We start from the raw sequence: 25,644 nt of genomic DNA, 5'->3' as shown, positions 1-25,644 counted from the left end.
TGTAGAGCTTCTTTCTTAGCCAAAAGGCTCAGCCTTTTTTGTTTTGTTTTTGGAGCTTGATCTGTGAAATTGTTGTGGATGTGGGTGATTTTGAGTAGAGTTTGAGTAGTGTTCCAAAAAGGATTTCTGTCAAGATTGCTGGAGTGTGTGAGTGTGTGTGTGTGTGTGTGTGTGTGTGTGTGTGTGAGAGAGAGAGAGATTTGTCCAGATCTGCCCCCAGTTTGCCCTCGGCGGGGCGGAGCCCTCCCTGATCCCTGCCCCACTCCCTGCCCTTCACTCTGCCCCTCTGCTGTGTGGAGTCGTGGGCACGCTCGGTCAGGACCCACAGATGACACGTGGCGGGGGGTCGGCAGCCTCCCCACCAGCCACCTCTCTCTCCGCCTGGATCAAAAGACGCGCTCACAAAGCTGAGCTCCCGGGAGGGGAAAAAAAAAAAACAACCAACAACACTAGAGGAGAGAGAGAGAAAAGAGAGAGCAGAGAGAAAGATAGGAAGAGGGAGTGAAAATGAGGGAGGTGAGGGAGAGAAGAGAACAAGCACAACAGTGGAGCCCTAAAGATCAGAGAGGGAGCTACAAACAGCCTCATCCATTCGGAAGTAGAAGGGGGGGGGGAGAGGGGTGGTAGAATCTTTCACTCCGTCGTCCCTTTTTTGACATGAATCGGCTTGTCTGACACGTGTTGTGAGGAGCTTTTCCCAGCGTTTAATTTGCAGCCTCAACTGTAGCACTCAACAGCAGCACTAACGCCCTCATAAGAGGCCTTTTTATGTTGGTGTCCCTATTAATCGCCAAGCCCAAGCGTGTGTGTGTGTGTGTGTGTGTGTCAGACTACACCATGCTGTCAAGCGTGGAGCATCCACATACAGCAGTGTTTCTGTAGATTACATTATTTGGATTCTTAGATTTTTACAGGAATATGAAATGCTACTAAAACGGAACATTCACAAGACACCAGGTGCCTTGGAACATGACATCAGTTAATGCAAGATGAAGATTTTGCTATTTTTAAGCACAGGCATAAGTATGATAAGGATCAAACTGTTATCAGATCGGAATTTTCCTCCATCCAGTCTAAGCTGTAGTGGATGAGCTCAGGCTGGCTTAGGCACAGAGGTTCCTACAGACGACTAGAAATGTGGGTCAGGAAGACTATGTTTATTTATTTTTTATTTATCTTGTGTCCCACTGTATTACATATAGTAAACCAAGCTGAATTTGATATTTTACTTGTAACTTGAAAGGACACATCTGCTTGACTTGCGGAAATCATTTGAAGCCGTCGTGGGCTTTGGTTTCCCCCGTCTCTTGAAGGATCCTTGAGTGGAAGCCGCACTGGGTCTCCCTTATCGTGTCTCCTCCATTTTGGTGGTGGCCTGTACAGTGTCAGCGTCGTGCTGCGGGCTCCACGTCCCATCCCTGCTTCCTGTCGTAGCGGCTCCACACAGGAAGTGACCGCCGCATCTGTTTCCTCTTGCGCTGGACGCCCAGGGGATGGATCTGGTTGGGGGTCTCCTCCCCGAACCAAGGAAATGTTTGTGGGGGTAAACGTGTGTGTGTGTGCGTGTGTGTGTGTGTGTGTGTGTGTGTGTGTGTGTGCGCGGGAGCATGAGAACCAGAAGACAGACACACACGCCGCTACCCCCCGTCACCCATCTCCATGAACTCTGAGTGATTTGTTGCCCTCGTATGGAGCCCCATGAAGACATTTCCTTTTGGAAACGCTTTTCTTCCCACCACTGAAATTGATCAGTGTTTTGTTGCCATGTTTTTTCAGATGATTCCCCGCTGGAAATGACATGAGTGGAATGTGATGTAATGTGACCCCCGCCCCCCCCCCAGCTTCCTGTAATGTTAGTGTTCTCGTAGCTGAGGCAGCTTGGCTTGCAATGCAGAACTGGAACTTTCTCTCACGTCTCGACCACCTCCCTGTATCCTGCCTGGTGTAGTAGAACCACTCAGCCACTTAATGGATGCTTGTTGCTCCTTGAAGAGCTATGTGTTTTCACGCTTGTTTAATAAGCAGGATGAATACTGTATATTCTTGCAACATCAGACGACATATTTATGGCACAGAGCCCAGGATGACGTTTTGTTCTGACGAAGTTCTGAGCAGCAGCAGATGCTGTAGTGCTCACTGCGTTGGCACTGTTCCAAGAGCAGATGTGAATTACGGCTGCGCTAAGTTGTGTGGGTCAGGACCCCCATCCATTAGAATGAACAGCCAATCAATAGGTCAGCCATCCATTCATTTACAATGAGCTGTTACATGCTGCTGTTACCATGTCTTTCCAGGCTACGCTTTAAATTAGCCTTGAAGCAGAATGGGCACATGAGCACGGAGCGTTGAGTTGAGCTCGGTCCTTCTGATGTGGTCCCGTTCCCATTTAGGCATCGAAGGAGGACGTTTGACGTAGAAAGATGGTAATAAAAAATAGGTTTAAAGCCCTAAAGAGTGATCCGCTGTTGATGAGTGGCAAAGGAGAATCCCACTGGAACATGACAAGACCTTTTAACAGAACCGCTCAGTCATCACAGGAAAACCTGCTAACTGTGGAGCATCCGCTCCCTCCGCGGCTATTTATAGCCTTCTGTGGCACTGATTTAGTCTGGGACTCCTGATGGCTCTTAACCCGTCTTTGTACATGCTTTATACACACTGGTAGTGCCTCATCAGGGATTGGTTATGTTTGTGTGTGTGTGTTTGTGTGTGGATATGGATACATGGACTCCTCTTCTGCCACCCATACACACACACACACACACGGTCATTCCCATAGGAGGGAGTGTGTAAAGCGACGCAGTGGGTGGTAAAGTGTGATCACTTCACACGCTGGGAGCCCAAAGCTGTGGCGGGCCGCACTACATCCGCATGTTCTCACACCAATCCCCTCTACAGCCATGCAGACGGGCCCTAAATCACCACACCACAGTCACACAGCAAGCACAGTCATTTTACAAATGGCAGGCTTTTTGCAGAGCAGAGGGGCTCAGTGTGTGAGGTGAATGAATGAGGTGTGTGCGTGCATGTGTGTGTGTGCATGTGTGTGCGCGTGTGTGTTTGCACACGAGTGCTGGTGATCTGCCCCCCTCTGGTGGCCAGTATGATGTTCTGGTGTTCAGAATCCCAGCATTTAAAGTGTGTGGCCCTGCACATAATTTCCTCATCATGGTCATTCTCTACATGGTTTGACAAACCTCTGACATTGTGTAAGTCCAAAAGAGCGTGAGCGAAGGGATACCAGCTTCTATCATTAATGCCCCCCTTCTCTTTCTTTCTGTCTTTCTTTCTTTCTTTCTCCCCCCTCTTTCTCTCTCCCTTTCCCTCTCCTCCCCAGCTCCGGTGATCAGTGTGACCAGTGATGGCTCGGGCCCTCTTGGTGAGAAGGAGAACGGGCGAGACCCCGCCCTGGAGCTCTCCTCCGACTCCAAGGTGAGAGGATCGTTCACTACCCCCCTCTCTTTCTGCTTAATCTTTTCCATGATGTTACCTCCACATGTCTTGTTTTCAGTCCCCATCATTTTGACAGGAAAATCCCAGGAGTGAGCGTTCCATCCTTTTTGTTCGAGCTGTTGTTTATCCAATTGTTTTTTGTTTGTTTATTTATTTATTTATTTTTTTTGTTTTCTTGTTGCTTTGTATTGTATTCTTAGATTGTAACTCAAAAAACCTAACCCACCCTTTTAATTTCATTCCAATGGTACATGATGATTGGTTAATTTATCATCTTCTGTTTTTTTTTATTTTATTTTTTTATGTTTTCGGAATTGTTGTAAAATACTGCCTCATCATTTCCCGTGAACTTAAACCGCTCCCCCTTGCTGCTGCTCTTGTAAGTTGTCACCCCCACCCCCCTCTGCTTGTTTCAAGTTTCCAGTCATTAAATGTCTGTACTGTATCTCCCGACCAAAATGCCGGCCATTCATGAAGCTCCGTTTATTCTCCGAGCTCTCGTAACTGGCCCTGTTATGTGGAGCACAGGGCTGAATCCAATTAGGACGGGGGGATCTGGCCGCAGAGCACGCAGGATATGACATCGTCCTCTGTTTCGCCCCATAGTCCCTTAGCTCGCGCAGGCCGCTTAAGAGACATCGTTGACATTTGCTGGCTGTCAGAGAATGAAAGAATGCATTCAGAGTCCCTGACAATGCAGCCATGAAAGAGTGTTTTGAGCGTTATGGGCCCTTATGTAACCTGGAACGAGGGAAATGGAGAAAGAACGAGAGGTTAGTGGGGTTCGGAACATGGGGGTTGGGGGCCCTGTGTCCAATAAACTCAACGAGGGAATGACTGGACTGGACCGCAGTCATGGTTCACGGGGAGGTTGGGCCAAGCCTCGGATCACACCGGACCAGGGAAAGTGTGAGAGTATGTAGAGGGTGGGTGGGCTCTGGTGAGGGTTTTAAACAGGAGTACCAGCCAGCAGCTGTTTCCCTCCAAACGACAGGAAGGTCGAGCTCTGCGGTTTAAGGGAGTCACAGAAAGGACACTCTCCCACTATCTGGGCCTGCTTTTCACTGAGGGTGAGCAGTGATGGCCGACAGGACCGGAAGACCCAGAGAGGGAGGAGGATAGAGAGTGGAACAGAAAGATGGATGGAAAACATTAGAAAGACAGCCAGCTAGAGCAGGAGTGGAGGAACAGCAATGAAAGAAGAATAAAAAATAAAAAAAAAGATGTAATGAAGCAAACGCAGTTTGTGTTTATCTTTGCATGACAAGGTCCTGGGACTGCTCTCTCATTGGCTCATTTCCTTTTGTTAGTTCTGTTCACATCACTATCTCTGTAAAGGTGCAGCAGTCCATTATACCTCTTTGTATTAGCTGTGTAGTGATTTACAAGCGTATGTGCTAGGATGTTTGTTTAAGCTCCCCCTGCCCCCAACCCCTCTTTCCTCCTCTTATCCTCCCTGTGGGACCCTTCCTGAGTCTCTGTCTCACCCCCCTCCACCCCAAACCAGCCCAACCCTCCCTTACCCTGGCCACAGATACCCACCCTCCTCGTGCTCTCTCTTCTGCACTGCACTCCTGTCCTGCTTTCTGTCTCACGGACTAATGGTTTCTTTCTCTCTCCCTTTTTTTTCCTCCCCTGCGCACTCCTTCCCCTTTCCCCCTCTCTCCCCCCCCCCCCCCTTGCGTCTTTTTTTTTGTTTGCCATGCATTCTTACTTTTCACTTTTTTTTTTTTTTTTGCGGTTCTCTGTTGGCTTTGTTTCTACGTGCGTTCATTTGTTTTTTTCCTGTACCTCACTTTGTCTCTCTTTGCACGACCGGTGTGTCCCTTCTGTTGAATGAATCTGGGCTTTGTTTTTCTGGGTGGGTTTGGGATGGGTTGATGACGTCGTCGTCCCCCCAAACCCCCTTCCTGTCCGTTCCACAGTCCATCTTCATGTTCCCCTTCTCACCCTCCTCCTCCACCCTCTCCTCCCTCCCGCCTGCCCTGGACACCATCTCGGAGCTGGACGTCCTTTCCGACATCTCGGAGGACGGCCCCTTCTCCTGGACGGGCGGGGAGCAGCAGCTCCAGCTGGACGGGGACGAGCCCCCCCACCCCGCTGCCTTCGCCGCCTCTTCAGATCATGACCCCACCTTCCCCGACACCTCCCCCTCTCCTGCTCTTCCTCCCACCCCCTCCTCCTCCTCCTCCTCCTCTTCCTCGGCGTCCTCGTCCCCGGGCTGCGAGTGCTGCGACGAGGCCCTTGAGAGTGCCCTCTCGGACGGCGGCGAGGCGCACGGGCAGCCCCAGCCTCCGCGCTCGGGCTTCTCCCTCCTGGCGGCCTGCAAGGGCCTGCGTCTGCCCTCGCTGCTGGACGAGGACGGCTACCTGTGCTTCCCCAGCCTCCCCGAGGAGTCGCTGGCGGCCGTGCTGCCCGCCGGGCTCCAGCGCCGCCTGCCCCTCTCCTCCCCGTCCCTGGTGCCCTCCTTCCTGGTCATCTTCGCTGTGCTGCTCTCTGCCTCGCAGTCGCTGGCCTTCGCCCTCTTCCTGGCGCTGCCGCTGTCTCTCGCCCTCTGCTACCTGGAGGCGCGCACCTCGTCCCGCCTGCCACCCCAGGCGGCGTACACCAAGCTGGGCACGCCAGAGGAGATGTGTGACCCAGCTGCTTAAAAGCAAGCTGCTGCTCCACCACCAACCAGCCCCTCGCCCACCCATTGCCCACCCCTTGTCCCCTAGCCCCCTACGAGGGGGAAAAATATCCTCACACCCCTCTATCAGCGTCTCCCCTTTGTTACCTCCAGTTCTGCCCCCCACTGCATCCCCCCCTCTCTGCTTCGTCAGCGTCTGCCGTCCTGCCCAACCCAACCCCTCACTCCTCCTCTCTCTTCTGCCTGATTTTCTGTGTATTTATGAACTGTTAACCATGCCCTGTGGAGCTTGTTCTTGGGGAGGAAAACGTCCATTTTGATTTCGCAAATCCCAACAATCCTGAAGAGCTATGGTGAACGTCAGTGGGTAATTTTAGACTTTGTCTTGCCAATAGTTGCTTTTTTTCCACTCAAATCTTATAAACGTTTTCTTTCCTACTCAACCCTTCTGTGAGATTGATGTCTAAACTTCTATTTGCTCACCTTTCAGTCTTAATATGAATCCAAGCATTTCTTTGTTTAGCAAGACGCAGCTTTGAGAGACTTACTCCACAAATCTTGTTTGAAAATCTCTGCAGATAAGCCACAAACCAAGCAATCATGCCAATGCCTTTTAAATGCGCTTAATATTAGACACCCCTAAATCCCTAAATTTCATGGATCATGAATTATGCTACAATTCCCAAGTGTTCCGTTGAACACTACCCCAAGCACTCTTATAATATGAGCTTCAGGTCTTTTATAGTGCAACGTAGAAACTTGTTTAAGAAAATAGAAAACTGTCATGTACACAGAAAAGGAAGATCAAACCAGTAACCCTTGGACTGCTTGGCGCTCTGAGAAAAGCATGAGCCTTTCCTCACCACCACCACCCCCCAAACCCCCCCCCCCCCCCCCCTCATGCTTCGCTCTGATTAGCCAGCCTCAGATCGGAGGTGGAACCCTCTCCTCATGACATCACACCACCTGAGTGTGTATGTTGCTGTGTGTGTGTGTGTGACAGTTGAATCGCATTTGGGAATGGGGGAGGTCTCCCCCCCTCCCTACATCATCCATGTCACCTTTTCTTACACCCCCAATCCCCCCACTCCTCCCCTTTCCAAATGCTACGTCAATCATCTCCGTCACGGCGGCTACACAGGATGAAGACGAGATGCCAGGCGATGATGCTGCCGCCGCAACCACGGCCGCCACTTTCGACTCCGCCGAGGTCCGTGAGCGTGCCACGCGCCTCCTATCCCATCATACCGTGCAGTATTCAGCACTCTTAAACGTGTGTGTGCGTGTGTTTGCTCTCTGAACGGGAGCTTTGAGTGTAACCCTTCTGCACTAACATATCCTTTCCTCCCCACACCCCTTGACCCCCCCCCCCCCCCCTCGCTGTCCGACAGGAGGATGCAGAAGAATCGGAGGCCATCTTGAGAAAGGTTAAAACGAGTGTTTGCGTTTGTTCGTTAATTAGTTTCGTTCAGTGGCTTTTTTGTTTAGTTTTATTTTTGCTTTGTTTTGTTTTAATTGTCTTGTAGATCTTGGGGTTTCCATGTCTGTCAATGTTGTGCTTATCCTGAATGACTTTTTTTCCTGTTAGGGGGAGGGCAAGACACAGTAGAATCGTTCAGTTTGCTCGAAATTGTTGTTGGAGTTGATTTGTGCAATTATTTATTGTTTTGATTCATTAATTTCAGTGTGTGGTGTTTTCTTCCTGTGATCATTTTTATTTTCTGATCTGAAACAAGGGATGCAATGCACAGGTGACTGTTTATGAATGCTGATTGGATGATTCACTCAATCTCCGCAACAATACAGCCTGCCAATGAGCGATGGTTTTCATCAGGGGTGTACAAGTAATTTGATATTGTGATCTGTACTCTAATCGACTCCAGCTCTGCAGTGCTTGTGTCCCTGATTTCACCAGTGCTTTAATTTCCCAAGTCAAGTCTACTTCACTTGCACATGTTTCAGTGGCATATTTTTCTTTTCACTTTTGCAAACGTCTCTTGTCTTTTTCCCCACCTTTTTTTCCATTTTGTTTTGTTTGACCTCCACAGAGCAAGTTGAGAGTGCAGGGTGAAAATATATATGTCAGACATAGCAATTTAATGTTGGAGGTTGGTATGACCGCGGCTAAACAATCAACCTCTCATGACTTTCTCCTGGCTACTATCCTGGGCTGCCTGCCTCCTAACTATCAGACTCTGTGTGTGATTGCATGATCGTTGGTCTGCCTGTGTGGGTGTGTGTATGTGATAAACTTGCATGATCTGAATGTGGGAATGGGTGCATGTTGGACAAGCCAGTTTTGGTTGAGAGAAGATGGCCACAGTGATTTGCTGGTGGCCACCCTCTCACTCATGTACCCTCTAAGATGATTAGCGAATGCATTTGTAGGGATGGGTGAGGAGTGAGTTTGTTTCTTTGTTTTAAAATTGTTTTTGAAATCCTTTAACAACACTAATACCATTTTCCCTTAACCAGACAGGGATTTTTTTCTGCTTTTGGTTGCTGTGGTGATTTTAATTTATGTCGTTACGTATGTTTGTTTGTTTGTTTTATAACAGACTAAAATCTCACCCAGAAATGTGCTGTAATGTCATTGGGGGAATAAAAAGACATGAAGCTGTCCCCATGCAGTGTTGTGACAAAAGTGCTCCATTACATACAGTACTCAAATCATAACTCGGCACTAGAAAATGAGTTCAGTTTAAGTCCATTAAGATAATGCTCTTGCCTGCTTTCAGATTTACTTGATAGTAATTCAGCAGTCTTTTTTTTTTAAAAGATGTTATGTTTGATGCATCATGAACTGCGTCATATCTAAAGCAAATATTTTATAATACAGAGCTCTGGATAGCCTGTGAGACTACAACGTTACAGAGCCTTCGCACATAATACTGGTCTATGTGCACCGGCATGACTTAACCAAAATCCTGTAGACCTGCTTGCATGGCGGGTGTTTGTGGTAATTCTCGGTTACCACAGACTGGGCCAAGCATCCGATCATGTCTGTAGAGTTTCATATTTTTCCCAGTAATGACTTGTGAAAGTTGTGAAATGTCTCTGAGAACTTTAAAAGGCACACCCCAAATCACAACCACTGCAAAGGGCTTTTTGATGGACAGCTCCATGTCTTTGATGTGTGGGAGGGGAGGTTGGGATTGCTACAGTGCTACTGAAGCTTAAACCCTTAAAGGCAAAATCCACCCCACGTTTGAGCTGGTCGCTTTAAAGACAAAATGGCAATCCTGTAGCTTGTGTTTTTCTGGTGCTTTATAGTTGTGTTTGGTAACGTATCTTGTTTATATTCCCATGACCAGTTAGTAGCTTTTATAGCTTATATCTGCAGGTAGAAATACTGTGTTATGGGAGGAAAGTTCTATAATACAAAGTAATAGTAATATAATACAAAGGCTAAAAGCTAATCTGTCCATTTTGACCATCAGAAGATCAAATATTTGAATATTGAATATTTAATTTTTTCATACTCCGTTGTTACAGCAGCAAAGTAATGCAGAGGAGAGAGGGATGACTAAATGCATCTAGTTAACAGGTGATTCCAGAACAGAACAGATCGGGTTCTGATTCTGCTCCTTAGTCTGCTGCAGAGTGAGAAAAACAGTCTAGAATGCAGCACAGCCTCAGGGTGTTTGGGGTGGATTTTCCCTTTAGGCCTCTTGTTAAGCAAGCCTCACTTTATTGATGCCCTGGTGGTGCAAGTTAATTGAGGTGCACAGTAACCTCAGGAATTCACTTTAAAGTGTTGAGTTACATACTTCCATGCGGCAGAAAAGCGATGAATGTTGCATTACAAAAAGAAACCCGTACGTTGGGATAGCATTACATTCATGCAACCAGCATTGTATTGATACAATATATATTAATATATCAACTAACAATAGTCATTTATTCAAAGATATAACAGGAACAAAAGTGAACAATTTACTATTTTATTTAGTGTCCATGAATAAAAAAAAAAATTGTGCCTGCAGTGTATTTTAACTTCATAGTGCAGCCATAATTGCTAGTCCTGTCAGTTGGACCTAGCCATCCATTTTAATGAATATATAAACAAGTAACAGTTGCATTAAGTGACTGGCTCCTGGAGCTCTTTTGTTTTTTGTTTGGTGTCTGAGAGCAATAATCTGCGGCGCTCCTTCCTGCACTGCTGTTGTCATCGCAGCAGAGGTCACGGAGTGGCAGTCCCAGTGGCCTTTAATTGGATGCCAGGGCCATTAATAAGATTACATGGGCGATTTCAATGTGCGTGACCGATTGATTCACCCACCGCCACAGTCTCCCTGCGACGCGCCATGGGGAGGCCCTCTTAATTGGTTGGCATGGGTTATGGCACCACCTGCTGGACTTGGGAGGAACTGTTTTTTTGCCCCCCTATTTTTTCTAGCCAAACATTGCACCACAAAGCTAGGCATCAAGTGAGGCTTGACTTTGTCTTCATTTTATTTTGGATTGGTGGGGGGGGGGGGGGGTTGAGGTTTATTGTTATGTTTTGCAAACTAATGCACTTATTGTCGGTGTGTCCCTTTTCCTCTTCCCCCCCCCCCCCCCCCCCCCCCCCATCATTCCTCTTGCAACCTGGCTTCGTATGGGGCTTTTTGTTTTTTTGTCTGTTGGGGCTTGCCATAGGACCTGGATAAGACCCAGGACGATGTTTTGAAACATCAGGCTAGCATTAGCGAGTTAAAGCGCAGCTTTATGGAAGCCACCCCCGAGCCGCGCCCCAGTCAGTGGGACAAGCGGCTCACCGCCAGTCCCGTCACCAGCCTGCGTCTGCAGGCCCAAGGGGTACGTCTGCCACGCCCGCTTTCTCTCCGACCTCTGACCTCCACTTGACCCTGTGACCCCCTCCAGCCTGCCTGCCTACCTGCCCACCTGCCCTGCTCTGTGCCCCTATGCCCTTCCCAGCCCTTGGGTTCCTTCCTGCCTGCCTGGCCGCTCTGTGCCACCCACTTCTCCTGGATCTCTGCCCTCGGCCTGGGCACTCCAATGCCACAGGGCCATGTTCTGATGCAAGATGTGCCAACTGGGGTGGACATTTACCTCACCTGGTGCTACCATCAGGGCCAAACAAAATCTAATTTTCATGTCTTGTGCCAGAACATGGTGCCAAATCTGGAGGGGTTCACATAATCTCTAGGGTTCAAAATAAAGATGCATCATCATCAACAACAAAAAACAAACATGTGCAAAACAACTGATCTATTCCTAGTTCAGCATTGCTGTGTTAATTGGCCATTTGTATTTTTGATTGGATAATTGCCTTTTTCTTTTCTTGTCTTCACATTCTGTTCTGTGGCAGATGGGATCTTCCTAATTGAAAAGGCATAAACAGGTCACATCTCATTTGAGATGGTGTCTACCAACCTATAGCATTCTTTGTTGGGCCAACCTGAGCCAGATGCCAAAACCCACGTCACTGGAACGGCACAACTGTTTCAGTCCATTGGTCCCTAATTGGATTTAAAGATTGTGTTTTACCCATAATCCCAGCTGTCACATGATTGCCTGGCGGCGGCCTCTTCACATCAGTCACAAAGCTATTCTTCTCTCGGCCAATGGCAGGGCTGCACTCTCTGATCTCTCAGCCAATGATGTGGCTGCATTCTGATCAACTGTACCTTTCCTCGCATGCAAACAGCACTCTGGTCTTGTGTACTATACTGTACTGTACTGTACGTGTCTACTGCTCTATCTGTGAATCTGAAGAAATCTGCTTCAATGTCAATGAGGGTTCCTCTATGTGATTTCTCCTTGTGCTGAACTCTAAGCTTCATTCATTGTGATCTTTGATACACTTTTCTCTTTTTCCATCTTTTGTTATTCTGTGCTGAATATGCCATGTACTGTATGCACCTTTTGTACTTTCTGTCTTTGTGCCATTTGCTATTTTCTGACCTGATTGGTCTCACCCGTTTGGTTTCAAATGGTCTCACTGCACTCTCCACTGCTTTGTTTGTTTCCGTGAACATTTGAGACACTCTATTGGTGACCTCCTTTATTGTTTTTGTTTGTGTTTTTGTTTGTTTGTTTGCCCTGTATTCTTGAATGCTTGCGTCTGTTTCAAACTCCAAAATCCTCCGCTCTGGCAACACTGAATGCTTCACACATTCATTTTCAGGTGTGTGCTTGCCAGAACTTTCCGCCCACTCTTTTAGCCTCACGGTGTCTCCAAATATTCTTTCACTCTGAACTCTGTTAGTGGCTTTGTCTTGCTGTGTGTGATCCACTGCATGTTCCTCTCTCAAAGGGCTGGGCTGCGAGACTCCTGATCAGAAGCAGCGTGTCAGTGGCATGTCTGATAAACACAGCCTTTTTACGTAGTCATACTTTTATTTCTATTTTTTTTCCAGAATGCTCTCATCTGTGTGTCATGCTGAAAGCTGCCTCATAAATGCAGACCATGCTAGCCTCGTGCGTGGTTGTGGTGGTTCTTAAGAGTGTTGGAGCCACTCTGAAGCAGACCACCCTGCTAGTCTTGCTAGAAAATTCTGTGTGTGCAGTGCTGTCATTTAAAGAACTGTCATAGACCGCTTTCATGGTGCACTTGTAGTGTCCTATCAACTAAGCACTCTCATTTTTCTTCTCTCTCTCTCTCTCTCTCTCTCTCTCTCTCTCTCTCTCTCTCTCTCTCTCTCTCTCTCTCTCTCTCTCTCTAGGTTTTGTCTTTACAAGCAGTCAGTCTTTTCTGCCTCTGTTTTTCACTCTTTTTGTCTTGACATTTCTTATGTTCTTATTTTCTCTCTTTTCCTCTGTCGTTCTCTGACCCATGTAGAGCTTAGAAGAGGAGCTTACCTCCCTTTTTATGAGTAAGGCCAGCTTTTCCCTAGGCCTGGTGTCTTCTTGCACTACCACAGCCGGAGCAGCAGAGGGCACTCTAGTCGCTGTGCCCGTGGGTCAACGCTCTGCCGAGGTGCTTCCTTAGTAGGACCCCTCTTGCTGTGTTTTTTTCTGTCTCTCTTTTCTGTTTTTCCTCTATCTCTTTCTATATTATTATTATTATTTGTTTATTTTCTCTTTCCATGCAACAACTAACATCTTCATTCGCTTCTCTGCTGCCTTCATGATTCATCTGTGAAGAAATAACTAAAAACAAACGTTTATGTCCAGTCCAGGCCACCGTAGGTCTCTGTAGGTCACTGTATTCTGATGGATATCCAAGTGAAATTGGCCTGACCGTGTACACAAGACAGATTGGACTTGTTTAAAGTAACGACCACTTCCCCTGATTAAAATCTAATCTAATTTATAATCTATAATATAATTTAATTTAAGTAATTGGAAAATTGTATTTACTTGACTGGCCAGTTAAAGCATGTTGTTGGTGTAGGGCACATGACCTAGAACAGTATGGAGTGCCAGTCTCTAAACATTTATTCAAGTAAAAATAAATAATGTTGTGAATCTGGAAGCGGTTGTTCTCTTAGAGAAGTGTGGGCATTCAGTTGTTTTGGCCAAAGAGTGTTCTTCTCTCGGCCTTCGAGTCAATGTCAACATCATTATTTGCTCATATAGGTTGAGACCTTACTGGCCATAAACTTTGAGCGCTCAAATATTTGTTTTTTATAAGATTCTTCATACATTCCATTCCACGTGCTTGACGCTGCTTGGTTGCCGTACTGTGGTACTGTTGGGGCCCGTCTCTCTCTCTGGCTGTTATGGGAGAGAGGGGCAGAGATGTGGAGGTCATGGAGGAGCACATTACCTCCATCCTCCTCCTCCTGCTCCTCCTAAGACTCTGAGAGTGCGCCTCCACAGTGATACAGTATCATTACAACCCGCCTCCCTCTTCTCCCTTTTTAACCCTCAATGACCTTGCCCTGACCGTGGTTCCTATGGTTACCGTTTTATGTCCCACAGAAATCTCCGCCCCGAATGGAGACCTTCCTCCCGGAGAGCAAAGACGTCGCCAAGGTGGTCTCCAGTCGCCCGTTCTAATCCTCCTTCCACCCCCGAACACCACCACCACTTAACAACACATTTTTTCTCCATTTCAGTCATGATCTCCCATCCAGACATCATCCATATCGCCATTTCTTTATCTCTCTCACTCATTTCCTCTCTCTCTCTCATTCTCTACTCTGAACGCAACCTAGAGAAGGTTGACCCGTGGTCACATCACATTGCTTCCATGGTCATGTTGTGGTCATTTCATTTTTGTCTTGTCTTCCATGTGTTTTTGGCTCGTAGTTTTTTGCGTTAATGTGTTTGTAAAATGTTTTTGTTTCTTGGTGGTTTTGCTCCTTGTTTTTCTTTGGTTGTGTGGTTGTGTCATCTTTTATGTTCTTTTTTTTGTCTCTTTGTGTTTTTGTCCCATCCCTGCCCTCCCTTCCGGCGTCCGGGTGTAGAGCGCAGACAACAAACAGAAATCTGAGGCTGTCGCCGTGGCGACCACTGCCACGCAGCCTGTGGTTGAGATAGAGGAGACTGTAATCGTCGAGGAGGTCAGGAAAACCCCCAAACCAGCGACGTCCGCAATCCCGGAGGTGCACGCCACACCTGCCCCGGAGCCGCAGGCAGCAGCGGTGGCCGCCAAGGAGGCCAGCGCCTCCTCGGACAGCGAGAGCGAAGAGGAGGCCGAGTACCACCCGCAGATCACCAGTGTCTCCGTGGAACAGATCAAGGAGGAGCCAGAGGAAGAGGAGCAGGAAGAAGCCGAGCTCAACAAGCAGCAGCACCAACCAGAGCCCTCGCCTCTGCCACAGCCAGAGCCAATTGCTGAAACCGAACCCGAACCTGAGCCCGCCCCCGCTCCCTCTCCGCCAGTTATTGAAGATGGCACCCCTGACACCAAAGAAGACGCCCAGCCCGCCGTGGAAGTGGTGGAGGATGATGGGATAGTGGAAGAGGAGATGATGGTGACCCCGGAGGAGGCTCCTAACGGCTACTCGGCGGCCGAGGGACAGGGTCTGGGTTCTCTAGAGGAGGAAGACCAGGAGCCGCGTGTGAACGGAGACGCGTTGCACGTGGACACCGATCACCTCCCGCAGGTTATTTGTTGCTCTGAGGTAATATGCGGGGGGGATGGCCTTCCACCCCCACCTCCTCTTCCTCCTCTTCCTCCTCCTCTCTACTCGCTCGCCCTCCCTATGCTCCTGGAAGCTTCGAGCTAGTGCTGGGACACCGCCCAACAACAAAAAAAAAAAAGATAAAACCACCACAAAACGCTCCTCTTCCTCTCTGGCATTTCTCCTCTTCCTCATCCTTTCCTTCTCATCCTAAGCATCCACACACACTCACACACACATCTTCATCTTCACACACATTTCCACCAGTTGCAACCTTCCAGCCTTACCCGCTCTGTGGCTTATTTACTTTTTCACCACAGTGGGGAGCACTGATTGGGTGTCTTTTTTGGTGGGAGGTGCTTAAAGCTTTTTTTCTCCGTCTAAAGGAGCATGAAAACAGGCAATGATATGGCTACTGCTACTGCCCTGTTGCTTTTCTATCTTCTCACTGACATTTTATAGTCGGCCTTCACATAAAGTAATACGTTAAAATGAATGTGGCAAGACTTCCACTATGTCTGCTACTGCTGCTGTTGCCGTGGTTTCTGGCTTCATCTCTTCCCAACTCAACACTGCAGAGCCGTCCAATCACGGCGAGCGGGGGGAGTCGCTAGGTCCTCGTCCCATTTGCCCTTCTGCCAACCTTCTGCCTAGCTCCTCCAACACCCCACCCCCTTCAAAACACCAGTTACCTCATGCCATCTCTCCATTACATCTCCACCGATGCTTTTTGGCCTTCATTTCTGTGCCTTTTTGGCCTTCATTTCATTTTTTGCTTTGCACTGGTGTGTCCCTTCCACATACATACTTATACATATATATATATATATATATATATATATATACACATTCACATTCACAAACATGCACCCTGGTTGGTGGTCCTCAGAGCACGTTGTGTGTGATATGCCACCCCTCCCTTCACCTTGGTGTCCCCCTGTGGTTTGCGGTGACACCGGCTTCATTGGCGTTAGATGTTGCATGGATACAAAACGGCTGCATGTTCGTGTGTGTTGCGTGTTTGTGTGTTTCCAGTGGTGATATGTGTTTGTGTGTCTGTGTGTTGTGTGTTAGCCATTGTTGTGCTGGGGAAAATTCATTCATTAGCAACATTATTGAGGACTGGGCCAACCAACTAATTGGCTGTTTTTGCAGTCTATCTCTTTGGTTCCAACATGTCACCGATGACTTTCTCACCTGTTGCTAACACATGACTGTGCTGTGCTGTGCTGTGTGGTGCTTGATGAGGGCTGTAAAGATGATTGGGAGGAAAGAAATGAGCCAAAAAAAAAAGCATTTCCTCTCTCAGAGCCTCGAGTGCTTTAGTTTGTTAATGCTTTGTTTATTTCGTAATCTTTCATTTCTTTACAGTTCGGTAGCATTTTGCATGTGTGTGTTTGCATGTACAGTGCTGTAACGACCAAAGACATCTAGTGTGTAGGTGCTTGTGTTTTTGCTTTGCTCAGTTTTGCTGGTGTTTGTTTCCTATCGAGCTGTGCATGAGACAAACGTTGCCCTATTTGCTGTGTAGATGGTGCTGTGTGTCATTCCATGCTTGTGGCCTTGACTAGTTTGCCAAGCCTTTCCATCCTGCAGCGTGCGTGCGTGCGCGTGTGTGTGTGTGCGCGTGTGTGTGCGCGTGCGTGTTACTGGCCGTGTGTGTGTTACTGGCCGTGTGTGTCACCGCGAGTCTCGGTTGTAATTCCCTGTCTCTCTGTCCAGCCCCCAGTGGTGAAGACAGAAATGGTGACCATCTCGGACACGTTTGCGGCCCAGAAGACGGAGATCGCCACCAAGGAGGTGCCCATTGTCCACACAGAGACCAAGACCATCACATACGAGGCAGCGCAGGTACAGAGGCATATGTCCATCACCTGTGTTGCACTTCACTACACCTGAACCAAAGATGCACTCTCCCCATTTTTGAGGTCAAGCATCAGAAGGGCAGCTATTTCCTTGTTAAAACAGTAAAAGTACTCCTAAATCCCCTGTATCAATGTAATATTTATGGTGTGTCTAAGAAGGTAAGATATTTATGAGTCAGGTTTTGTTTCTTTTTTCCCCCTGACTAATAGATGTTTTTAGGCAGCCCTCCGCTGATCAAGGGTAGCGAGTAGGAGCACCCATTTAAAATGCAGTGCAAGGCAGGTCTCTGAGCGGGAGTTTTACCTGCTAATCAGCCCCTCAGAGCTCCAGCAAAGCACAGGAAAGGCTGCCTCCTATTGTCATCCCGTAATCCAGGCCCATAACCCCCAAAGTCCCTGCAAGGGGAAGATACACTGTTTATTAATTAGTTGACGTGTGTGTGTGTGTGTGTGTGTGTGAACACCAGTTGGACGGTAGTGGCGATGGCGAGCCCGGTGTTCTGATGACAGCCCAGACCATCACCTCGGAGTCTTTGTGCACAACCACCACCACTCACATCACCAAGGTAAACACACACACACAGCCTACTCATGCTCTCCATATACTGTCTCCATCAGACGTTCACCCTCAAACAGCTTCTCTTTAAAGAAAGCACTGGTTATAGCTCCGGGGAGACTGCTCCTTGTAATAATTGACATATCAGTCAAAATGTCAGCCAAAATGAATGAATAAAAATAAAAAAGAAACTTGGAATTGGTAGTCACATTAGATGTCCCTTGATTCCTAAATCTAGATCTTTAGTATACAACCCCAAAACAGAAAAAGTTGGGACGTTGTGTAAAATGTAAATAAATACAGAATGTCATAATATAGAAGTCTTGTAAACCCATATTTAGCAGCAAAAAGGACATAGACAACATATCAAATGTTAAAAATAAAAATGATGCCAGCAACATGTTCCAAAAAAAGTTGGGACGGGAGGATGTTTACCACTGTGCTGCTTCACCTCTTCATTTAACACAATTTGCTACAACTCCCGATATAGGATTTCAGTTGCTCAACAGTATGGGGTATTCTAAGTCATGCTTTTCATTCCATTATGCACCTAATTTGACAAATCTGGACTGCAGACATGCCATCTTAGCACCTGGACTCTTCCTCTATGGAGAAATACTATTTAAATATGTGCAGAATTCATTTTGGCATTGTTTTCCTGAAATATTCAAGGTCGTCCCTGGAAAATACATTGCCTGGATGGCAGTATATGTTGATCAAAACCTGTATACATCATTCAGAATTGATTGTGCTTTGCCAAATGTGCAAGATGCCCATGCTGTTGGCACTAAAGCTCCTCCACACCGTCGTAGATGTTGGGTTTCGAACTGAGCACTACAACAAGTTGGATAGGTTGGATAAGTGGATAGGCCCCCTCCTCTTTAGCCCAGATGAGTCCATGATTTCCAAAACGAATGGCAAACATTGATTGGTCTAACCACAGGACCTTTTCCCACGTTACCTCAGTCCATTTTAAACAAGCTCAGGCCCAGAAAAGATGGTGGTATTTTCTGTATCATGTCTCAATACAATTTTAGCTGTTACAATTTTGGCTGTAGTTTTGGAATTGAGTATCAAACTGGGCACATAGACAATGGTTATCAGAGGTTGTCCTGAGCTAATACAATGACAAGTCTGAAAACAGGTCTAGTGTTGATGCAGTGCCATCTGAGGTCCAAAAGACCACGGCCATCCAATTTGTTTTTCAGCTATTTCCCTTGTTTGCAAAGATTTTCTCTGGATTCTCTGAATGTTTTAATAATATTATGTCCTGTAGATGATGAACTCCCTAAATACGTCACAATTTCATGTTAAGAAGCATTAAAATTACCTTATTTCATCATTTGTGCACACAGGTTTACACAGAGTGATAAATACCCCTACATCTTTACTTCTAAGAGACCCTGCCTCTCTTGGATGCTCTTTTTTATACCCAATCGTGTTGCCAGTTACCCTAATTAGTTGTGAAACATTCTTCCTTTTGTTTTCTTTATCATTACACAACTTTTCCAGCATTTTGTTACCCCCGTCCCAACTTTTTTTGAAACATGTTGCTGGTATCAAATTAAAAATGAACATATATATTCCATGAAATAGTCAAGTTTCTAATTTTCAACATTTGATATATTGTCTGTGTCCTTTTTGCAACTAAATATGATTTTAAGAGATTTGCAGATTATTACATTCTGTTTTTATTCACATTTTACACAACGTCCCAACTTTTTCTGTTTTGGGGTTGTATAATATGTCAACAAGATGAAGCAAAAAGCCTACATACAGAATGCAAATCCAATTCAGATTGGCCCTTGTCCATATGAAGTTGTGGTGTCACATGTAAGGTATCCACATGACTAGTTGGTCTTTTGGACTGGTCTCAGAACATTGCAGGGGAGAAGGTTTGAATGCAAACCAGGTGCTTGGCAAGAATGTCCATGTCCTCTGCTGTGCTCTGTACCTCCAGGCTGTCTGAACTAGGACATCTGCTGTTTACCTACGGACTCATTCCACCGGCATAATACTCTGTGTGTGTGTGTGTGTGGATGTGGATGTGGATGTGGATATGTATATTAACGTGTATAAGCGTGTGTGTGTGGATGTGGATATGTATATTAACGTGTATAAGCATGTGTGTGGTGGTGAGTGAGTGTAATGCCAGCCTTGTCTCTTGAGCTGGTGGGTAGAAGGGGATAGTCATCTTGCTGGCACTTGTCGCCACAACATGCTGTCGCTTCTAATAAATATCACGTCTGGCCTGAGGGCCACAGAGACACCTGTGTAAACGCTCATATGAGCTTGAGTCTCCACAGAGCCATGAGCGAGCAGGCAGGCAGCCACAGACGATCTGGCAATGCCATCTTATCACTAATTAAGATAGATTGCACAGTGGAGTTGGTAGCAAAGCTGTCCAGACAAGCTCGTCCCCTTGTGTTCATGTGTTTAAAGAGACATCCCAGTCGGGTTGTGTGTGGTGTTTGAATTTGATTGTTTATGTGTGTGTGTATGTATGTGTGTGTGTTGAGTTTATTCATGGGTCTTGTTTTCATTGGCAGACACTAAAAGGAGGGCTGTCGGAGACCCGGATTGAGAAACGTATCGTCATCACGGGCGACTCGGACATCGACCACGACCAGGTGAGCTGTCCTTCCCCCACCTCCTCACTATTCCTCAGGGGAAGGACATTGCAGTGCAACAGCAGCTCTAATACATCCATCATGTTAGGTGGCATCATGCCAGATGTATAGAGAGAAAACTCAAATGTAGTGGCTCCCTCTTCTGGTTTGTCAGGGGAATTGCAGCTTACCCCACACCTGACAAGTTGTACTGTATGTCTTGGTTGTACCATTGAGGATATCATTAGTGATGACTGGCGCTATACTCATATAACTACCTACACCTGTTTCTCACAGTATACTTTGCACCCCAAGTTTAGCACCCCTGGGTCTGCCCAGTAGACAAACACCTTTAGTCCACCTCAAGTCCCTCATTAAAGGGATGCTCAGGTTTAATGTAGCCTGCCACATCTCTGACCTATATATCACCATAACAAGTCCAGACAAGTGCCACAGAGACGTGGAAGCCTTTGTCTACCTTTTGATTACTCCCGGAGAGGAGCCTCGTCTCTGGGCCTCCGTGGTCGGCTTGTCAGGCCTTCAGTCAGGTTTCCGCTCTTCACCCTGGAGAGAGAAAAAGAGAGAGAGAGAGAGAGAGCGCCTCATTAAGCTGCTCTTCCGGTTAAATATATCCTGCTGCAGCCCAGCCTGCTGTTTGTCCGCCTGCCACAACAGGTAAGACACCAGGGGTCGTTTCATGGCCTTGAGACGGGGAGGCATTGATCAACCCACCGACCACAGTCTGCAGTGGGAACAGAAGGGCAGCCTGCTCTTTCTTAAGTCCTGTGTCTTCTGGGTGTGCCTCCAAGTGTCACGATTTCTAGTCCCTTCTATTGTACCTGTGGTACCGGAAAGGGGGGGGGGGGGTGTTCAGGTATCTGCTTGACAATTGTCATCCCCATGCCTGCGGTCGTGGCGAACACGGTTGCCATAGTAACTCGTGCACGGACCACTTTGTCGTGTTGCTGGATTGCAAGTGTAGCTGACCAGCATTGACAGCCAGCATTCTCACAGCATGTTTGACATGATGGTAGTGTCAGTGTTTTTTCCATCTATCTCTATGTATAGATTTATGTTTTTATGTCTGTGTTTATATGTTTATCTGACAATGTTGGGTCATAAATAGAACATGTAGCTTTTCTAACTTCCCTGCCTTGATTGAGGTTCATTGGTCTAGCCACATGAACTGTTTCAATCAAGTCCATACTAATATTCGAAAACAAGCGAAAAGCACATTTAAACCTAAGTTTGATGTCCTTTTGAGTTTTCTGCACTGTATGTCATATTTTTTGTTTTCCGTTTGAGTTCTCAGTTCTTTTGCTGTTGTTGTTGATGTTGTTTTTTTTTTTTCCTTTTCCGTTAACGTGGTGGCTTCCCTTCCCTTTTTGTTTTTGTTTGTTTTTGTTTTGGTGGTATATCGGGGCCCTGCCCCTCCCCCGCCTGCCTCTCCTGCCGCCCCTGTGCTGGGCAGGCCCTGGCGCAGGCTATAAAGGAAGCCAAAGAGCAGCACCCCGACATGTCAGTGACGCGGGTGGTGGTCCACAAAGAGACAGAGCTAGCCGAGGACGAGGACTGAGAGCAACAGGTGAGGCCCCCCCCCCCCCCCCCCCTCTCTCTCTCTCTCTCTCTCCAAACCCCCAACCCAGTCCCCCTTCTCCACCGCCTAGACCATGACCGCCTCCGCCAGCCCTAACTCCCTGCAACGGCTGTCTGCTTTCCGGAACAATCCAGCTCCCACCAGCCCCTGACCAGCTGGCAGCCTTTTGCCTGGAAATCCACCAATCGCCTGCCATACCTGCCAGATTTTGTCACTTTCTCTTTCATTTTCCTTCCTCACTTTTTGTGTCCTTCCCTTTGTCTTCACTGGCCCCATGTTGAGTTAACCGTACTAAACCCTGCTGGTTACCTAACTCAAGTTTGTTTTTCTTTTTTTTTAATTTACTACTTTTGTGTTCTGTGCTATGCCGCTAATGTCTAGCAGATGCATCTGTTCGTCTGTTGATGTTTTTTTGTTTTGTTTGTTTTTAGCTTTTCCATCATGTTGCTAACCAGGTGCTTATGTGCATCGCTTGAGGCAGGGGTCCTGATGCTGTACACAGACCTGTACAAGTGGCCTACAAAGCTCGTAACGCACGGGTGGCAGAAATGTATTGTATATGTTGTAAACAACATAGAAATGTATTATCTACATTTCCGGAGATCCGTAGAAGGGCCGTTAGTCGAACACGTATTTGGCTCTGTCTCAAGGTTATCAGGGGATTGGACAGGCAAGCTGTTTTAAATTCTGAGGTCATTTTCTTTTTCTGGCATCTGTCCTGCATACTTTCTGTGACCTTGCATTGCTTTTTGTTAATGGCAAAATCCAGCTGAGATCCATCACTGGCCTGTACTTACCCTCCTTGATAGACACGAAATACACTTTTATACATAGATTAATCCGTATATATTTAATGCACATCCTCATCCGTTAAACTCATTTAAAGCCATTTTTTGATGTGAAAAACGTTCTGGCTCTGGTGATGTTTTAATAATGGAATCGCCTCCCGACGCTAATCTTGCATCTTCAGCTTTCCTCCCCGGAGGACATCTCCACTGAGCCATGAACGAGAACCAGCTTCAGAATCTGCGCCGGGTCCCTTAAACTCCCCTGATTTATCCCAACAATAGGCTTGGCGTTGGCCGCAAAGCAGATGCTACGACTATCTGGCAGGGCTCGGTTTTGACGTTCATTTTACAGATAACAGATCATTGCTTAGCCCCAGGACGTTCAGTGCACTTGCAGGATTTATCTGGATAAAGGCATCTAGTACCGCACACAGTCTCCCTCAATAGTATTACTCCTCTCATTCTTAGATAAGTGTATAGCCAACCTTAAGTCATTTATACTTATAGTAAATATTGGTTTTGTTACTAAATATATAAGTAAACCATTATTTAAGTTTGCGCAGGGACAGGAAGACCAGGTGTGTGAATCACACACTTACAGATGCACATACACAGACACACACACACACACAAATAGACACACTTCTATTATTTTCCTCTCCTGCTTTTCTTCCCAAGTTGCTCAGCTGACATTTCAGATGGGGAAAAATGAGTGTCTGCGGCTCAAGGAAGTATGAGGGCATAGGTCTTATTAGGCACGGAACCGCATGTTCCTTTCTTAAAGAAAAGAACACTTTCCCCCCTTATTTTTCTCTCTCCTCTCTCTCTCTCCCTCTCCCTCTCTCTGATCCATATGTTACCTGCCAGAAGACTCAGACAGGGTGTGAGTCATTTTAGAGGGGTGTGCGTGTGACTAGGCAGCGCTCCGCTTCACGTGTTCAAACTTCTCCAAAGAAACGTCTGTCTCTAGAAGCATCCCGCATTGCTTATCAGGCTCTGCTTTTTCCTCCTTATACCTATCCAAGCAAGTTTTTTCCATCCAAATGTAGCCGTCGTCTGATTGATTTGTTTGACAAACAAGATGGGTGTGCGGATGATTTTCTCACAAATGTTAATAAGAGGCATCCAGCCAAAAATCGTACTCTGTGTTAATCACTTTCTTTCTCAATTAATTTCTCACTCCCATCTTGGTTTCCCTTCCATTGGCAGAGTTGAAGGATTCCAACCACCCCCCCATCCCATCCCACCCCCCAGCAGTAAGATGGTTCTGGAGTAGGATGGAGAGGGACTCCGTGGACACTGCGGGGACCGAGAGGACGATGATGCCCTGTCTGTGCATAGCACACCTTCATCTGTCGATTTCTATTTTTAATCATTCTGAAAAACGAGAACCACTTAGCTAACATTTGTAGCGTGTTTTTTTTTTCCTAGTGCAACCCCCCCCCCCCACCCTCATTCCACCTACCCCCTCCCCCCACACACACACACACAGACACACACATACCCAACCCCCCCACCCTTCCTCCTTTTTATTTTCAAAACAGCCTACCATTGTATAAGCCAGATAGGATTTCAGTAACTGGTTATTTTTTATTGTCGTAGTATTCACCACATTCCTAGTGTGTACAGTGTGGGGGATTATGTATTGAAGGGGAAGAAACAAACAAAACAAGAAAATCTTTTAAAAATCACAAAAAAAACAGCATTTTTACAATCCATCGCTGGATTCACAATGTCAGACATTTTTGTTTTTTTGAGTGATTGGGCTGAGAAGCTAGCTTTGAACTTGGTTTGGTACAGTATGATATTTTTTGTTGGGCCAAGCAATTTTTGTATAATTTTTTGGGAGGATGAATGGGAGGGAGGGTGGAGTGGGTTAGGAAGTGGCCGAGGGACATAAGAAACATAACTTCCTGAACATTTCATTCATTTGGTGCGTTTCCAAGGGACCAGCTAAAAGGACGGAGCACTGTGTCATTTTGTACGTTTGCACTACAGTGCCAACAACATTCTCTTTCTATGCAGTTGAGGGGGGAAAAAAACACTTAAAAAACATTCCACATCAGGGAGGGGCTTCCACAACTACCTCCCTCTGAAAAACAAAACAATAACAACAATTAATTGTTTTAAAAATATATGATGGAAAAAAATCATGAAACAAAACTAGGCAGCTTGGAAACTTTTTTGCTTTTTCTGTAACTTTCTGGCTTCTTTAATCAGATATATATTTGTAGAAATCTTTTTTTTTTTTTTCTTTTTTTTAAAATCTTTTAAACTGTCTTTATCTTTAAAACCAATTTAGATGTCATTGAGGTGGGTTTGTGTGCCCTTTTAAATATTTTTAATATATTTCCTTGGGGAACTTTTTTGACAAAATGAATCAGCGACACACAAAAATGAATTACCAGTTTCAATCTTGTACATGTATACCAGAGCTAGCTTCCCCTCTCTGCTTGTGCGCTCTGCTATCTGAAATCACAGAAGAAAAAAACAAACCTTCGATGGTCATAACTGGCTCTTTGGACCCTGTGTATATCAGATGACAGTTGGTTTTAGCAGCTTGAAAGAAAACATTTGTGTTTTGTGTTTTTACCCTTCTTCCACAAACCCATGCCCTCAAATTCAGTGTAACACTGTTCAAAATAAAAGTTTGTTTATTCTCTAACTGTCTCAGGCCTGGTGTGTTTTTTGTATGTTTGTGTGTTTTCGTGGTCATAATAAATGCTAGCCTAGAAATCTGGATGCACCCTAGCGGCAGCAAATTACATTTGCTTCCAGGGCTAGTCTAGCAACTCTCCATTGGCTTGTGAGCTAGAAAAATTTAACTTCTATCAGGCCAATCAAATCGTGTATAGAGTCGTTAGGCGGGCTTAACATAATGATTGATGGCAGAGTTGCAACGGTTTGGCTTGAATTCCCTGCTACTTGAAAACAAAGAAGATGGATGTTGCTGTTGGCGAACAGTGTGACACGAGTTAAGCTTTTTTTAAGTTGGAAAACTAGCCAACTAGCTCCGCTGGTGGGAAAACGCATGGGACTCATAGCGCTGTCCTATTGCGTGCAGAGGGAATTTGAAAGACAACCGATTATCCCGCCCCTCGGACTGAGCACTGCGAACGGTGTGCCC

General features: G+C 46.4%; 2 protein-coding genes across 8 annotated transcripts in view; both read left to right on the top strand.

Annotated features, from left to right (window-relative positions):
* Positions 1-25,182, top strand: part of LOC143110143 (protein 4.1-like) — an 81,275-nt gene extending 56,093 nt beyond the window's left edge. For 3 of the 7 annotated variants that reach the window (XM_076272991.1, XM_076272989.1, XM_076272990.1), the window contains exons 12-21: positions 3,338-3,432; positions 8,131-8,190; positions 10,724-10,882; positions 13,955-14,008; positions 14,443-15,102; positions 16,825-16,953; positions 17,435-17,533; positions 20,073-20,153; positions 21,604-21,717; positions 23,727-25,182. In XM_076272991.1, the coding sequence (XP_076129106.1) occupies positions 3,338-3,432; positions 8,131-8,190; positions 10,724-10,882; positions 13,955-14,008; positions 14,443-15,102; positions 16,825-16,953; positions 17,435-17,533; positions 20,073-20,153; positions 21,604-21,708 (1,442 nt within the window). In that variant the 3' untranslated portion in view covers positions 21,709-21,717; positions 23,727-25,182. The remainder of the gene's footprint in view (positions 1-3,337; positions 3,433-8,130; positions 8,191-10,723; positions 10,883-13,954; positions 14,009-14,442; positions 15,103-16,824; positions 16,954-17,434; positions 17,534-20,072; positions 20,154-21,603; positions 21,718-23,726) is intronic. The other 4 variants (XM_076272994.1, XM_076272993.1, XM_076272992.1 and 1 more) reach the window with 4 other exon arrangements.
* epb41l2 (erythrocyte membrane protein band 4.1 like 2) lies at positions 5,163-6,953 on the top strand. The gene has a single exon (XM_076273000.1). The coding sequence runs from the start codon at positions 5,334-5,336 to the stop codon at positions 6,102-6,104; it is 771 nt and encodes a 256-aa protein (XP_076129115.1). The 5' UTR covers positions 5,163-5,333; the 3' UTR covers positions 6,105-6,953.
* Positions 25,183-25,644: the final 462 nt, after the last annotated feature.

The sequence above is a fragment of the Alosa pseudoharengus genome, unplaced genomic scaffold (genome assembly GCF_046254945.1).
Source record: "Alosa pseudoharengus isolate Yale_2024_CS ecotype anadromous, Long Island Sound unplaced genomic scaffold, YU_APseudo_1.1 YU_APseudo_1.1_scf_7, whole genome shotgun sequence".
In the NCBI taxonomy this organism is placed as follows: Eukaryota; Metazoa; Chordata; class Actinopteri; order Clupeiformes; family Clupeidae; genus Alosa; species Alosa pseudoharengus.
Note: the sequence above shows the minus strand (reverse complement) of the source record. Positions and strands in the feature narration are given on the sequence as shown.

What these genes read in the sequence shown, in the direction of transcription:
- epb41l2 (XM_076273000.1), top strand. Translation starts at nt 5,334, where the DNA reads ATGACGTCGTCGTCCCCCCAAACCCCCTTCCTGTCCGTTCCACAGTCC.